Raw genomic sequence first — 16,655 nt, forward strand, 5'->3', positions numbered from 1 at the left:
AGAAAGGTAACTGAGAGAAATTTACTAAATAAATCTGCTAATATGTAACATCAAAGGCTTACAAACTGCACATAGGAAATGCAACTATGATGCCACACCTAAAAACCATCACAGTTGCATTACAGCGTGTGCATGTCGCCACCCTCATCCCCCCCCCCTCCCCCCGACACAAACATGGGTGGGTGGGGGGAAGAGGTGGGAGAGAGAGAGAGAGAGAGAGAGAGAGAGAGAGAGAGAGAGAGAGAGAGAGAGAGAAGCCAGATCATGACAGAAATGGACATTTTGACAGCAGACTGATTTATCATTATTACTGAGCAAAGTGTCTCCTTCCTCAGTGCGACCATGGCACAGAGAGGCATTATGGTTCACTACCAAAAATACAGTCATAAATACAGTTATTCCTGGGCAGTGTGAAAGAGGATCTGCCTATATGCATAGCAGGAGTGTATTATATCCCTGAATGTGTGGTCTTTCATACAAAGGCCAAAAGACAGGGAATTAACTCAGAATTACGTCCTTCATGCCAACCAGCTAGGATACTGAAAACATCGCCCATAGGAAAACCAACTCTCACTTTCCTCGTATGACATCCGGAAAGCCATGCAGTGAGGCAGTGAAAATGGAAATGATCGAATGGACACCTGGTGTGAATCTTTCTATTATGATGCGACTTCGGTGACTTGCACGTCATTTGAAAATGAGATGAAATTATTAGAACACAAATGCCCAGTCCCTGAGTGAAGAAAATCTCTGGCCTGGCTAGGAATCGAACCCAGGATTGACTCTCAAAAAGCATTTGACCCATTACTATACATGTGCCTATTATGGAAAGCATGATGGTACACAATATCGACCAAAGTTTGTGACTCGACAGGGGATTTTGGTAGGCAGGATGCTCCATATCATCTCAGCTGGAGAGTAATGAATAGAAGTAGAAGTAATTACAGGCATGCTGCAGGGAAGTGTGTTGAGACTCTTGCTGTTCATCTTGCATATTAATGACCTTGCAGACAAAGAAGACTTCACTGCAAATCTGTCACACTTGCAGTACATGTATTGTGGTGACTAGTTTTGAATCAACTGGTTCATTCTCAAGCCTGGTCTACTGAGGGTACGCTGAATGTGTCTGCTCTTAAGGACAACCATCTAATATTGACAATACATGTAACATACGGTGATATTGGATAAATGTCGCAGCATACATATGCTCACTGTACAAGTCAGAAACACATTGTTTGATTCTGATTTGTATAGTGAGCATATGTATATTATTACCTAATCAAACTGACTGATTCTGTCTTGTATAGTGATCATACGTAAATTGTGATATTTATCTGTATTGTGATATTAATCCACTGTCACTGTGCGGTGCACATATTGTCAGTATTAAATGGTTGTCATTAAGATCAGGCACTTTCAGTGCAGACTGAATAGGTCAGACTTGAGAATGAGCCAGTCAGTTCAGAACTAGTCGTCAAATATATGCATGCAACTCTGACAGATTTGAAATAAACTTTTCATGAAATAAAAGTTCTACACCAACAAAATATTCAAACTGCATACTTGCAGACAATATTAACAGTAACATCAGATGTTTGGGAGGTGATTCAACTTTATATAATATATATAACATATATAATTGTGCATAATGTATATAATATCTGAAAAACATTACATGAATAAATGTAAAGAAGAACAGCAGTTAGTCGCAGAAATCTTTAATTACCTTAAGACACAGATTTTGGCTACAACATTATTCATCATCAGTGCATTACCACAAAAGTTATATAGGCACAGACATGTCAGAGCATAAATTTGTGGCAACTGATGTTAGTATTTACATGGCAACAACTAGCCACATAAATACTAGCATCAATTATCACTGACATATCTGTGGAAACATGACTTCTGGTAATGCCCCAATGATGACTATGTTATAGCCAAAATCGATATCTGCAACAGATTATGGATTTCTGCAGTTGACTGTTGTCCTCCTTTACATCTGAATGTTCAATGGTCACTTTGCACCACTGGTACCCAATGGATTCCAGTTCCATTAAACTAAAATCTCACTGAAACTTCCTGGCAGATTAAAACTGTGCGCCCGACCGAGACTCGAACTCGCGACCTATGCCTCTCGCGGGCAAGTGCTCTACCATCTGCCAGGAAGTTTCATATCAGCGCACACTCCGCTGCAGAGTGAAAATCTCATTCTGGTAAAATCTCACTGCCTGAATTTACACAATTTATCGTCTAAAGACTTCTTTACATTCCCCTATGTGAAAAAAAAATGTGTAGACCATGATTCTCATCACCTCGAAAAAGGTGCTGCATAATACCAAAACAATGTTTCCAAAATTGGTTCGAACACACGAGGAAGTGTATAAATATTTTTAGAAATAATAAAATGTTTTGTACAAACGATGGAAAAACCAGAATGGGGATAATGACAGTATTATGAAAAGAATAGTTGTTACTTATCACGTAGCTGAGATGCTGAGATAGGCACAACGAAAGATTGTCAAACAAAGCTTCCGGCCAACCAGGTCTTTGCAAGTTATGTTTGCACAAGTGTGTGTACATGTATGTTATCTATTCGCATGAAGACATGTTTGGCCGAAAGCTTTGTTTGACAGTCTGTTGTCCCTGTCTGCAACCCAACATCTCTGCTATATGGTAGGTAGCAACTATCCTTTTCATAATATTGTCAAAATGCTTTGTATCAAACAAATTTTTTTCAAACTTAAAAGATGGTCCTCAATTATTAGTTGAGAAGTGGCACTTGTTAAAGCTGCCAGTGTTGTTCAAAGGGGAATGCACACAGGACTAATAACAGCACGCTGGTGGAATCTCAGTCACAGAGTGTGGAGTGGAACTCACCTTGAGCATCAGCTCCAGGTCATTGAGTCCTGGCCAGAAGCGGTCCCAGGACAATGTGAGCAGACCTCCGTGCAGGACATTCAGGATGTAGTCCTTCACTGCCGCATGGGCAAAGTTGTTCACGTAGAACTGCCACACAAAACTCAGCATGTTGCTGCAGCCTGAAACAGAATGGGAAATTGGTGTTTAATCTCTCCTCACTAGCAAAGCTGCTTTAGATGAAGCACGAGTTAAGATTGAGAAAGGTTTGGGCTAGAAATTGGTCATGGCACTTGAAAAATAACTATACCAGTATTCACTCCCATATGACGACATAACATCAGTCTTGTGTAAGGGTGTCAGACTTAAGAAAAAATGCATCCAGTCTACAAAGGAGACTGCTTCCTGCTCACCTGTGCGTCCCACCTTAGAATATTGCTCAAGTGTGTGGTACCTGTACTGGACTGGACTAACAGGAGGCACTGAATGTACTGAACGAAGGATGGCACATATCTGCAGCAAGAAAAACAGTCTAAGTTGCAAATAATGGCAGAAGGTTTATTTGCGAGTTTTGCCTTTCTGAGGTATCTTCAGAATTACAGCCTGGGAAAAAAATAAATAGAAACTGATTAGGGGTATAGCCCTACCTAGCAGAAGAAGATGCTTAAAATTTTTTAAGTACTATATTTAAAAAAAAAAAAAAAAAAAAAAAAAAAAAAAAAAAAAAAAGAACAGAATGAATGGAGTTTGGGAATGCGGGTCACTAATAGCCAAAATTTTTGTATGCACCCAGAATGGAAAAGTAAAAAATGTAAAATTATTTTTTTTTAAATGTGGGCCAAATCTGGCAATGAAAAGCTAATTCATTGTGGAACTGTACAAAGGCTGACAATTCTTACCTTTGGGAAAGCATGCAGTAATGCTGACATAGGGCCACACTTATACTCTCAAAACATAAATATTGCAATACAGATTCTTTTCGTTTATTTTATTATTCAGTTATCTGGAGACAATAATTTTTACTCAAGATTTTCTTTTGATGATAAGGGTGTAGTAGTTGTGAATACATAACAACATATGTGCACGATATGTAAAACTGGCGGACAGAAAGCTGCCGATGCAGCAGATGAAAGTTCAGTGTGTGCAAGCACAATAAATATGAATAAAGTGAAAGATGTAATGGTAAGTAAAGCCAATGAAATGAAACACAGATTGAAAATAAATGGTAAAAGTACACTGAAGTGACAAAAGTCATTGGACTGCAATGTGAACATATACAGGTGGTGATGGTATCACATACACATTGTATAAGAGGGCAGTGCTTTGGCAGGGTTGTAATTTGTACTCAGGTGATCCACATGAAAATATGGCTGCACAACCAGACTTAACAGACTTTGAATGCAGAATGGTAGTTGGAGCTAGATGCTTGGGACATTCCATTTTGGAAATCATTATGGACTTAAATATTCTGAGATCTACAGTGTCAAGAGTGTGCTGTGAATACCAAATTTCAGGCATTATCTCCCACCACAGACAAAACAGAGGTCAACAGCCTTTACGTAAGAACTTGGAGCAGAGGCATTTGTGTAGAGTTGTCAGTGTTAACAGAGACACAACACTGCATGAAATGATCACAGCAATCAATGTAGGACATATAACGAATGTAGCCATTAGGACAGTGTGGCAAAATTTGTCTTTAATGAGCTATGGCAGCCCGTGGTCTGGTTAAATGCGTCATGATTCCAGCTGGTAAGAGCTGATAGTAGAGTTTGAGTGTGACACAGACCCCACAAAGCCATGGACAAAGTTGTAAGCACGGCACTATGGGAGCTGGTGGTGGTCCCATAATGACATGGGTTGTGTTTACATAGAAAGAGCTGGATCTTCTGGTCCAAAAGAACTTATCATTAACTGGAAATGGTTATGTTCGGCTACTTGGAGACCATCTACGCCCATTCATGGACTTCATGTTCCCAAACAATGATGGAATTTTCATGGATGACAATGCCCCATGTCAACAGGCCATAATTGTTCATGATTAGTTTGAAGAACATTCTAGACAATTCAAATGAATGATTTGGCCACCCAGATCATCCAACAGATATCCCATCAATCACTTGTGGAACATAATCGAGAGGTCAGTTCGCGCACAAAATCATGCGCAGGCAACACTTTCACTAACATACACACAGTCTTAATTAATTGATTTATTTATTTTTTGTCACCTTCTGTTGCTAGACAGGCCCATACCTCTAAACTGTTTCTATTCATTTTTTCCCATGTAGATATTCTGAAGATGCCTCAAAAAGGCAATACGTGTAAGTAAAGCTTCTGTTGTCATTTGCAACCTGTTTTTCTTAGTGACAGTATATCACTAATGTTGCTGTACCACAAACATGAATTGGGAGGATTTATAGATGGCATGTGTAGTCACAACCTTGTTTAACTAACAGGAGTCTCACAGATATGTTGAAAAACTTGAACTGACAGATGGTGACCATAGATGCCAATTATCCCACAAAAGCTAACATACAAGGTTCCAAGGACCAGTATTAAGTTTTCCCATACGGACTGTGAAAATAAGATAAGACTATGTGCAGTGTCGACAGATGTACAGTAGAATTCCAATTACCCTTACTCCACCTATCTCAACCACCAATTATCTGGGTCACTTTGAGTAAAAAGAAATTTGCACTTTATTATTAAAACTGTTGGTTCTGTTTGATAGTAATTACAGTACACTGTACACAATATATTTTTGTCGCTCTAAAATCAATCTGCAGCTAATGTATTAAAAGACAATATATTCCAGTTAATAATTAATACAGTATGCACATTTTTGTGTATGTGGTGCCAGTCATTCTGTGCGGCCTACACCAGTCTGTGTCATGACCATAGTACACTGATTTTGTGCACTATACATTGTCTTTTTTTTGTTGTGTGTTTTAATTTAGTGTGCAGCGTATGTCTTCTAGAAGAAAACGCTTTGCCGTATCATTGCCAGGCAAAAAGAAGTCCTTGAACAATTAGACAAAGGCACGGTGGTACGCAGTTAGCTGAGCTGTATAGCATGGAAACATCAACGATTTCAGACATAAAAAAGTCCTCTATTTTAAACACTGTGTCCACTCTTGAGGTTAAAGATGGCAGTTTGTCTAGAAAAACGATGAAAACAGCAGAAAACAAAGAGCTTGAAGAGGTATTAAAGTGATTTTTGCAGCAGTGAGAATTGGGAAACCCTATTTCAGTGTCAGCTGTCTGCAGAAAATCAAAGCTTTTAGCTGAGCAATGATGCTATAGAATTTCAAGGGAAGGCATGGTACTCATGAGTTCGATTTAAGTGGTGAAGAACTATCAGCAGACCCAAAAGCAGCAGAAAACTTTACTGAACAATTAAAAAGTGAAGCAGAATGTTATAACCTGCATTTTTCTACAACACAGACGAGACACTCCTTATCTGAATGGCTTTGCCTGAAACAACTTTAGCTTGTAAAAGGAACACAAGCACTCCTTGCCATAAATTTGGTAAAGACTGTGTTGCCATGCTGAACTGTACTGATTCTACGTGAAACCACAAAATATCCCTTCTGTTGATAGGAAAATAAAAAAAATCCTGGGTTCCAAAAATGTTAAAAAAATTCCCATCTTTTATACGAATGAACCACAGGCCTGGATGACTGGTATTTTGTTTCTTGAACGGTAAGATTCAATTTTCATGCCAGAAGCAAAAGAATACCAAAAAACCATAGGAAAATAAGAGTTTAAAGTGATGTTAACTCTGCACAAAGCACCCACACCCACCCCCTAATAGAAAGCCTTCTTGGTAGAGAAGCTGGATTGTTCCTAAACACTCTTCTGCCACCAAATGTAATGAGTTTGCTATAGCTAATGGACCAAGCAGTTATCAAAACTACACTCCTGGAAATTGAAATAAGAACACCGTGAATTCATTGTCCCAGGAAGGGGAAACTTTATTGACACATTCCTGGGGTCAGATACATCACATGATCACACTGACATAACCACAGGCACATAGACACAGGCAACAGAGCATGCACAATGTCGGCACTAGTACAGTGTATATCCACCTTTCGCAGCAATGCAGGCTGCTATTCTCCCATGGAGACGATCGTAGAGATGCTGGATGTAGTCCTGTGGAACGGCTTGCCATGCCATTTCCACCTGGCGCCTCAGTTGGACCAGCGTTCGTGCTGGACGTGCAGACCGCGTGAGACGACGCTTCATCCAGTCCCAAACATGCTCAATGGGGGACAGATCCAGAGATCTTGCTGGCCAGGGTAGTTGACTTACACCTTCTAGAGCATGTTGGGTGGCTCGGGATACATGCGGACGCGTTGTCCTGTTGGAACAGCAAGTTCCCTTGCCGGTCTAGGAATGGTAGAACGATGGGTTCGATGACGGTTTGGATGTACCGTGCACTATTCAGTGTCCCCTCGACGATCACCAGTGGTGTACGGCCAGTGTAGGAGATCGCTCCCCACACCATGATGCCGGGTGTTGGCCCTGTATGCCTCGGTCGTATGCAGTCCTGATTGTGGCGCTCACCTGCACGGCGACAAACACGCATACGACCATCATTGGCACCAAGGCAAAAGCGACTCTCATCGCTGAAGACGACACGTCTCCATTCGTCCCTCCATTCACGCCTGTCGCGACACCACTGGAGGCGGGCTGCACGATGTTGGGGCGTGAGCAGAAGACGGCCTAACGGTGTGTGGGGCCGTAGCCCAGCTTCATGGAGACGGTTGCGAATGGTCCTCGCCGATACCCCAGGAGCAACAGTGTCCCTAATTTGCTGGGAAGTGGCGGTGCAGTCCCCTACGGCACTGCGTAGGATCCTACGGTCTTGGCGTGCATCCGTGCGTCGCTGCGGTCCGGTTCCAGGTCGACGGGCACGTGCACCTTCCGCCGACCACTGGCGACAACATCGATGTACTGTGGAGACCTCACGCCCCACGTGTTGAGCAATTCGGCGGTACGTCCACCCGGCCTCCCGCATTCCCACTATACGCCCTCGCTCAAAGTCCGTCAACTGCACATACGGTTCACGTCCACGCTGTCGCGGCATGCTACCAGTGTTAAAGACTGCGATGGAGCTCCGTATGCCACGGCAAACTGGCTGACACTGACGGCGGCGGTGCACAAATGCTGCGCAGCTAGCGCCATTCGACGGCCAACACCGCGGTTCCTGGTGTGTCCGCTGTGCCGTGGGTGTGATCATTGCTTGTACAGCCCTCTCGCAGTGTCTGGAGCAAGTATGGTGGGTCTGACACACCGGTGTCAATGTGTTCTTTTTTCCATTTCCAGGAGTGTATGAAGCATTATGGAAGACAAGTGTTAAGGAAGCTTTTGACAGAAGATGGAAATGAAGAGGCCATTGTGGCTCATCACCAAAAACTGAATTTAAAAGAGTGCTCTTACATGACGCATGATGGCAGAAACATGAAACATGGTGAAGATAACACATTAAAAAGAGCTTGGAATAAATTGAAACGTGTTTCAACCAACTGAAAGGCATTTCAACCAGAGATGAGGTACAGAAAAAGACAAAATGAAGAAGCATGAAAAATAAGAGGAATAAAGAGAAGCAGTAGAGGACAAAATATCACTGGAGGACACACAAAGGGTCCTTTCAGAAGTTCCTGGATGTTCCAATTGTACTGCAGAAGGTACAGGTGAGCAGCTTACCTGTGATTCTTCAGACCCGGGATTCCAAATTCTCAGTGACTATGAAATCATTCAAAGTGTAAGAGAAGAAACTGATGGCCAGGAGGATGACAATGTCGCTGAACCAGGTGAGGAACTGTCAGCTGGTGAGGTGTTTTGAGTTTCTCGTCAGGGAACTAACACGGGTGGAGCAGCAGCTCGAGTATGACCATATGCAGCTCCTCAGCATCGAGCAGATGCGAGACTCAGCTGCACAAAAAGAACTGTGGATGGCGAAACAACTGACTCCGATCAATAGGTTCAAGAAATGATTTCGTATTGTACAAAATCTAAAAAACATTCTTTTGTAGTCATTAAATTGATATTACGGTAGTATGTATACACAAATGTAGTTTTCTTGTAAAGAAATGACATGGTTTCATGATTTATTCAATTATCTGAGTATTTGATTATGTGGATGGGATCTGGCCCCAAGTCATCCAGATAATTGGAGTGCTACTGTATTTAAGAAATCATTCTTCCTGCACTACACACACAACTGGAACTTGAAGAAACTCTAATATATGGTTGTTGTTGTTGTTGTGGTCTTCAGTACTGAGACTGGTTTGATGCAGCTCTCCATGCTACTCTATCCTGTGCAAGCTGCTTCATCTCCCAGTAACTACTGCAACCTAAATCCTTCTGAATCTGCTTAGTGTGTTCATCTCTTGGTCTCCCTCTATGATTTTTACCCTCCACGCTGCCCTCCAATACTAAACTGGTGATCCCTTGATGCCTCAGAACATGTCCTACCAACCGATCCCTTCTTCTAGTCAAGTTGTGCCACAAATTTCTCTTCTCCCCAATCCTATTCAATACCTCCCCATTAGTTATGTGATCTACCCATCTAATCTTCAGCATTCTTCTGTAGCACCACATTTCAAAAGCTTCTATTCTCTTCTTGTCCAAAGTATTTATCGTCCATGTTTCACTTCCATACATGGCTACACTCCATACAAATACTTTCAGAAACGACTTCCTGATATTTAAATCTATACTCGATGTTAACAAATTTGTCTTCTTCAGAAACGCTTTCCTTGCCATTGCCAGTCTACATTTTATATGCTCTCTACTTCGACCATCATCAGTTATTTTGCTCCCCAAATAGCAAAACTCCTTTACTACTTTAAGCCTCTCATTTTCTAATCTAATTCCCTCAGCATCACCCGACTTAATTCGACTACATTCCATTATCCTCGTTTTACTTTTGTTGATGTTCATCTTATATCCTCCTTTCAAGACACTATCCATTCCGTTCAACTGCTCTTCCAAGTCCTTTGCTGTCTCTGACAGAATTACAATCTCATCGGCAAACCTCAAACTTTTTATTTCTTCTCCATGGATTTTAATACCTACTCCGATTTTTTCTTTTGTTTCCTTCACTGCTTGCTCAATATACAGATTGAATAACATCGGGGAGAGGCTACAACCCTGTCTCACTCCCTTCCCAATCACTGCTTCCCTTTCAAGTTGCTCGACTCTTATAACTGCCATCTGGTTTCTGTACAAATTGTAAATAGCCTTTCGCTCCCTGTATTTTACCCCTGCCACCTTTAGAATTTGAAAGAGAGTATTCCAGTCAACATTGTCAAAAGCTTTCTCTAAGTCTACAAATGCTAGAAACGTAGGTTTGCCTTTCCTTAATCTAGCTTCTAAGATAAGTCGTAGGGTCAATATTGCCTCACGTGTTCCTATATTTCTACGGAATCCAAACTGATCTTCCCCGAGGTCGGCTTCTACTAGTTTTTCCATTCGTCTGTAAAGAGTTCGTGTTAGTATTCTGCAGCCGTGACTTATTACACTGATAGTTCAGTAATTTTCACATCTGTCAACACCTGCTTTCTTTGGGATTGGAATTATTATATTCTTCTTGAAGTCTGAGGGTATTTCACCTGTCTCATATATCTTGCTCACCAGATGGTAGAGTTTTGTCAGGACTGGCTCTCCCAAGGCTGTCAGTAGTTCTAATGGAATGTTGTCTACTCCCAGGGCCTTGTTTCGACTCAGGTCTCTCAGTGCTCTGTCAAACTCTTCATGCAGTATCGTATCTCCCATTTCATCTTCATCTACATCCTCTTCCATTTCCATAATATTGTCCTCAAGTACATCGCCCTTGTATAGTCCCTCTATATACACCTTCCACCTTTCTGCTTTCCCTTCGTTGCTTTTGAACTGGGTTTCCATCTGAGCTCTTGATATTCATATTAGTGGTTCTTTTTTCTCCAAAGGCCTCTTTAATTTTCCTGTAGGCAGTATCTATCTCACCCCTGTTGAGATAAGCCTCTACATCTTTACATTTGTCCTCTAGCCATCCCTGCTTAGCCATTTTGCACTTCCTGTCGATCTCATTTTTGAGACGTTTGTATTCCTTTTTGCCTGCTTCATTTACTGCATTTTTATATTTTCTCCTTTCATCAATTAAGTTCAATATTTCTTCTGTTACCCAAGGATTTCTACTAGCCCTCGTCTTTTTACCTACTTGATCCTCTGCTGCCTTCACTACTTCATCCCTCAAAGCTACCCATTCTTCTTCTACTGTATTTCTTTCCCCCATTCCTGTCAATTGTTCCCTTATGCTCTCCTTGAAACTCTGTACAACCTCTGGTTCTTTCAGTTTATCCAGGTCCCATCTCCTTAAATTCCCACCTTTTTGCAGTTTCTTCAGTTTTAATCTACAGTTCATAACCAATAGATTGTGGTCAGAGTCCACATCTGCCCCTGGAAACGTCTTACAATTTAAAACCTGGTTCCTAAATCTCTGTCTTACCATTATATAATCTATCTAAAACCTGTCAGTATCTCCAGGCTTCTTCCATGTATACAACCTTCTTTTATGATTCTTGAACCAAGTGTTAGCTATCATTAAGTTGTGCTCTGTGCAAAATTCTACCAGACGGCTTCCTCTTTCATTTCTTCCCCCCAATCCATATTCACCTACTACGTTTCCTTCTCTTCCTTTTCCTACTACCGAATTCCAGTCACCCACGACTATTAAATTTCCGTCTCCCTTCACTATCTGAATAATTTCTTTTATTTCATCATACATTTCTTCAATTTCTTTGTCATCTGCAGAGCTAGTTGGCATATAAACTTGTACTACTGTGGTAGGTGTGGGCTTCGTGTCTATCTTGGCCACAATAATGCATTCACTATGCTGTTTGTAGTAGCTTACCCGCACTCCTGTATTTTTATTCATTATTAAACCTACTCCTGCATTCCCCCCGTTTTGATTTTGTATTTACGAGGGCGGTTCAGAAAGTAACCTCCGATTGGTCACAGTGCGGGTTGTGGGGGGAGTAGCGACGCCATCTGTGCGTTCACGCACTCAACAGGTCAGTCGGCATCAAGCCGTGGTCGAGTGAACGTCGTACCTGCGCTAGTTTAGTTTTTGTGGCAGTTTGAAATGTGTGCTGCAATAGAAAACCCCGCCAAATGTGAAGTGCATGCTGTCATAAGGTTTTTTACAGCCAAAGGATATTCTGCAGCAGCTATTCATCGTGAGCTTTGTGCCGTGTACGGACCAAGACTTATGAGTGAAGGAGTTGTCCGTGAATGGGTACGTTTATTTAAAAGTGGACGAGAAAACGTTCATGATGAAGAGAGGAGTGGTAGACCATCATTGGTGACTGACGAACTCGTTCAGACAGTTGATGCAAAAGTTCGTGAAAATCGACGTTTCTCAATGTCGGAGTTGTCTACTGGTTTTCCACAGATTTCTAAGACTCTCTTGTACGAGATAGTGACAGCAAGATTGGGTTACCGTAAGTTCTGTGCACGATGGGTGCCCAAAATTCTTACCGACCACCACAAAACTCAAAGAATGGCCTCTGCATTAGACTTTCTGTCACGTTATGAGGACGAAGGAGAACCATTGTTAAACAGAACCGTGACCGGTGACGAAACCTGGATTAAGTACGTGAACCCTGAGACAAAAGAACAATCAAAGATGTGGGCACATTCAAATTCGCCTACCAAACGAAGAAAAGCCTCGCAAGATTTTTCTGCCAGAAAACTGATGGCAACGGTGTTTTGGGATGCCAAAGGGGTGTTATTGGTTGAATTCATGGAACGTGGTACGACCATTAATCACGACGTGTACTGTGAAACAATAAAAAAGTTACGAAGGGCTATACAGAACAAACGCCGTGGTATGTTGACTTCCGGTATCGTTTTTTTGCACGATAACGCCCGTCCTCACTCTGCTCGCAGAACAACGGCCCTTCTTGAGTCCTTCAAGTGGGACGTTATCAACCATCCACCTTACAGCCCAGACCTGGCGCCAAGTGATTATCACCTCTTCATGCATTTGAAGAAATGGCTCGGGTCACAGCGGTTTGATGACGACGAAGAGCTCAAAGATGCGGTCACAGGCTGGCTCCAGGCACAAGCGGGTGATTTTTATGCAGAAGGAATTTCAAAGCTTGTGAAGAGATACGATAAGTGCCTCAATCGCTATGGAGACTATGTAGAAAAATAGTGCAAAGATGTAGTTGTAAGATGTATATATTAAAATATTTTTATTTAACTTGGTGTATTTTTTTAAACCAACCGGAGGTTACTTTCTGAACGGCCCTCGTATAACCATGTATTCGCCTGACCAAAAGTCTTTTTCCTCCTGCCACCGAACTTCACTAATTCCCACTATATCTAACTTTAACCTATCCATTTCCCATTTTAAATTTTCTAACCTACCTGCCCGATTAAGGGATCTGACATTCCACGCTCCGATCCGTAGAACGCCAGTTTTCTTTCTCCTGATAACGATGTCCTCCTGAGTAGTCCCCGCCCGGAGATCCGAATGGGGGACTATTTTACCTCCGGAATATTTTACCCAAGAGGACGCCATCATCATTTAACCATACACTAAAGCTGCATGCCCTCGGGAAAAATTACGGCTGTAGTTTCCCCTTGCTTTAAGCCGTTCGCAGTACCAGCACAGCAAGGCCGTTTTGGTTATGGTATCATACCAAATGCCACCTGTCGTGTACTTCACTGGTTTGCAGAGCATGTACACAGACAAAAAAAGCTAAGCCCTTGCAGGGGGGGGGGGGGGGGCGTCAGAAACGGAAACGAGACTTCACGGGTCGAGTTGATGTCTGGTGTGCGATCACAAAATCGAGTCAAACTTACAGATGCCTTAACAGAATGAGGCCCACATATCAATATGATGTTGCACCCTCTCTGCCCAGGATGAACACACTGCTTCTGTTCAGAAGGGTGTCACATGGCCACTGTATCCTCTCCTGAGGCAAGCTGAACCACAGCCGTCGTAACTGGCCCTCAATATCCGGGATACTGGTTCTGGTGTGGATTTGATATCTGAGCTGCTCCTACACATACGAGGGGGTAAAAAATAAGATAACACTGCCGTAGGCAGAGCTTGGGTAGTACACATTTCTGTCACTTGGAATGTGAAGCGCAACTCCTTGCCACTTCAGTGCCACCTATGTTGTCGACCTGGCTTGTTCTGTTCTTACATGAACAATGTGCAGCTTTGAAATTTTGTTTTCTACTCAGTAAAAATGCTGCTGAAACTGTTTTAATGCTGAAAACAGGTTTTCTCAATTTAAAAGTGGCAACATGTCGATTAATGACAAACCTCATTCCTGATGTTCATCGACTGCCCAAATTGATGAAAATATTGAAAAAGCTTGTGCTCACAGACCGTTCACATACAACTGCACAAATGTCAGAGATCAGTGGGTTATTTGTGAGCTCAGTTCAGCAAATCTTAAAGGAAGATTTGGGAATGAAAAGGGTTGCTGCCAAGTTTGTTCCTCGGCCTCTGACTGACAATCAAAAGGAACATTGAATTGGAACATGTCATCCTTTGAAACAACAGCCTGAAACTGATCCAGATTTTCGGTCAAAGAATCATTACTGGTGACGAATCAGAGTGCTATAGTTATGACACAGAAAAAAAGGCAACAGTCGAACCAATGGAAGATGTCATCATCACTCGGTCCAAAAAATGTCGTCAAGTCAAATTAAATATCGCAACAATGCTGATTTGCTTTTTTGATGCCAAGGGCATGGTTCATTCAGAGTTTGTTCCCCCAAGTCAGACCATCAGTCACCTTTTATTTCAAAGTGTTAAGAAGATTGCACAACAGTGTTTGTCAAAAAAGACCAGATTTGTGATAGATGGGAGAATGGTTCTTCCATCACGACAACGCACCTGCACACACAGCTATCTCTGGTAGACAGTTTTTGGCTAAAAATGGCACGGTTGCTCTGCGCCATGTACCTTACTCGCCTGGCGTGATTCAGTGTGACTTTTTCTTATTTCCACACATGAAAAGGAACATGAAAGGAGACTGATTTGACAACATTGACGAAGTCAAGAAAAAAACTAGGAGCTGTAGGCCATTTGTAAAGATGACTACAAAAAATGTCTCAAACATCGGAAGTACAGATGGGAAAAGTATATTTGTCGTATGGAGAGTATTTTGAAGGGTTAAGGTTATGTTATAAACAATCTGAAAATATATAGCTCTAAGAAATTAATTTTGTGTGTGTGTCTATTGAGGACTGATCTTGGGATCTTACTGGCCATGGGTGTATCTCCACATCAAGCAAACACTTCACAGGCACGTGTCATCTGCAGATAACATTGACCTGTCGAAAAATGCCAACACAGTACTGTCGTATGAGAGTTAATACTTGAGAATCCAGTATGTGCTGTGAAAGCTCCCTCAATCGCAACGCCACGACCTGAAGTCATACCTGATGGCTCCCCGCCCCACACCACGACACCTCTCTCTGGGATTCCTTGCCAGGTCACTGCTATACTCACTGATGCTGGCAATCTGGGTAGTGTAGAACTGCACTTCATCAATGAATGCATTGCAATGCCATTTGTCGGCAGTCCATGCCTCCCTGTCACAGCACAGTTCCAAATGCAGCCATCTGTGTTGTGGCCTTAACAGCAGCCTACGTATGGGACAGTAATTCTCTAGTTCGGCTGCTGCTAGTATCCGACCAATGGTGCACAATGATGCAGAATGTAGGAGGGAGTCCATTACTTGTTCTCAGTTGGCGGGCAAAGATGTGAAGGGGTTATGATGTGTTTTGTGTGCAATATAAATGGTCCTCTCTCGTGGTGGTCAGATGTGGTCAACTGGGACCTTGATGACTAGCATGCCACCCCTCACATTCCCATGCAGTCCAGTGTAGTGTAACACATCAACTTGTTGGTGACATATGTTGCACAAGCATTTTTTGAACAAATGACGACTGTCACTATAAAAAGTTTATTTTTATAATGTATTAAGTAAACTACTGTCTGGATGTATGTTTCATTAATGTGCACGAGTCGTGAGATGGATTGATGCAGCGTATCTGAGAGCTAGGAAAATGATAAATATCGCATTGTATTCACAGTACTTATTGGTCAGGAGGTTCATTCCGTGTCATCAGTTCCTGCCTGAGATGTGGTGCTTTCCATAGAGGAAGAGTGGCCACGTACACTTTGTCGTTATCAATGTTTTTGCGATGTTTCGCACAATGTAATAGCTTTGTAATGCACAGTTATTGTAAACAAGAGTACACTGTACGAGTCATTTTTAATGAGAAGCCTCTTATTTATTTTGAGACTTGGATTTGTACTGTTAGCTTCCAGCAGTAGCTGCAGCACTTTAAGAAAAGAAGTTCAATCAGGAGAGATTGGCAAGTGTGCTGAAATAAAGTTGTACAAGATTGAATAACAGGAATTCGTAGCTCCTGATCAGACTTACTTCACCATCCCATAGCACAGTAAAGAACAAGTGGAACAGCGCACCAAGATCAAGCCACTGTCACATCTGAATGCCTCACACATCTGGATATTGCAGAACTTGACAAACTGACCAAATGGAGACCAAAGCGAAGCCCCTTTCAAACTCTGTCAGGAGCTGATAATGCTGTCTCATACGAGTACACAGCATCTCCATGTCCTTCACAGTGATCACTTAACGTCTGGCACTATTCATGCCTCTCGTACAGCACATTAGGCGTGGTAACAATATTAAACATGAGCAACACAAATGCATTAAGGTGACCGATCTATTTGCCACAGAGAATTGCAACTC

General features: G+C 42.1%; 1 protein-coding gene across 1 annotated transcript in view; it reads right to left on the reverse strand.

Annotated features, from left to right (window-relative positions):
* The window catches only part of LOC124552329 (ectopic P granules protein 5 homolog), a 358,669-nt gene that overhangs the window by 86,347 nt on the left and 255,667 nt on the right, over window positions 1-16,655 (reverse strand). Inside the window, exon 32 of the mRNA XM_047126600.1 lies at window positions 2,881-3,041. Coding sequence (XP_046982556.1) covers window positions 2,881-3,041 — 161 coding nt within the window. The remainder of the gene's footprint in view (window positions 1-2,880; window positions 3,042-16,655) is intronic.

The sequence above is a fragment of the Schistocerca americana genome, chromosome 10 (assembly GCF_021461395.2).
Source record: "Schistocerca americana isolate TAMUIC-IGC-003095 chromosome 10, iqSchAmer2.1, whole genome shotgun sequence".
NCBI classification, from domain to species: Eukaryota; Metazoa; Arthropoda; class Insecta; order Orthoptera; family Acrididae; genus Schistocerca; species Schistocerca americana.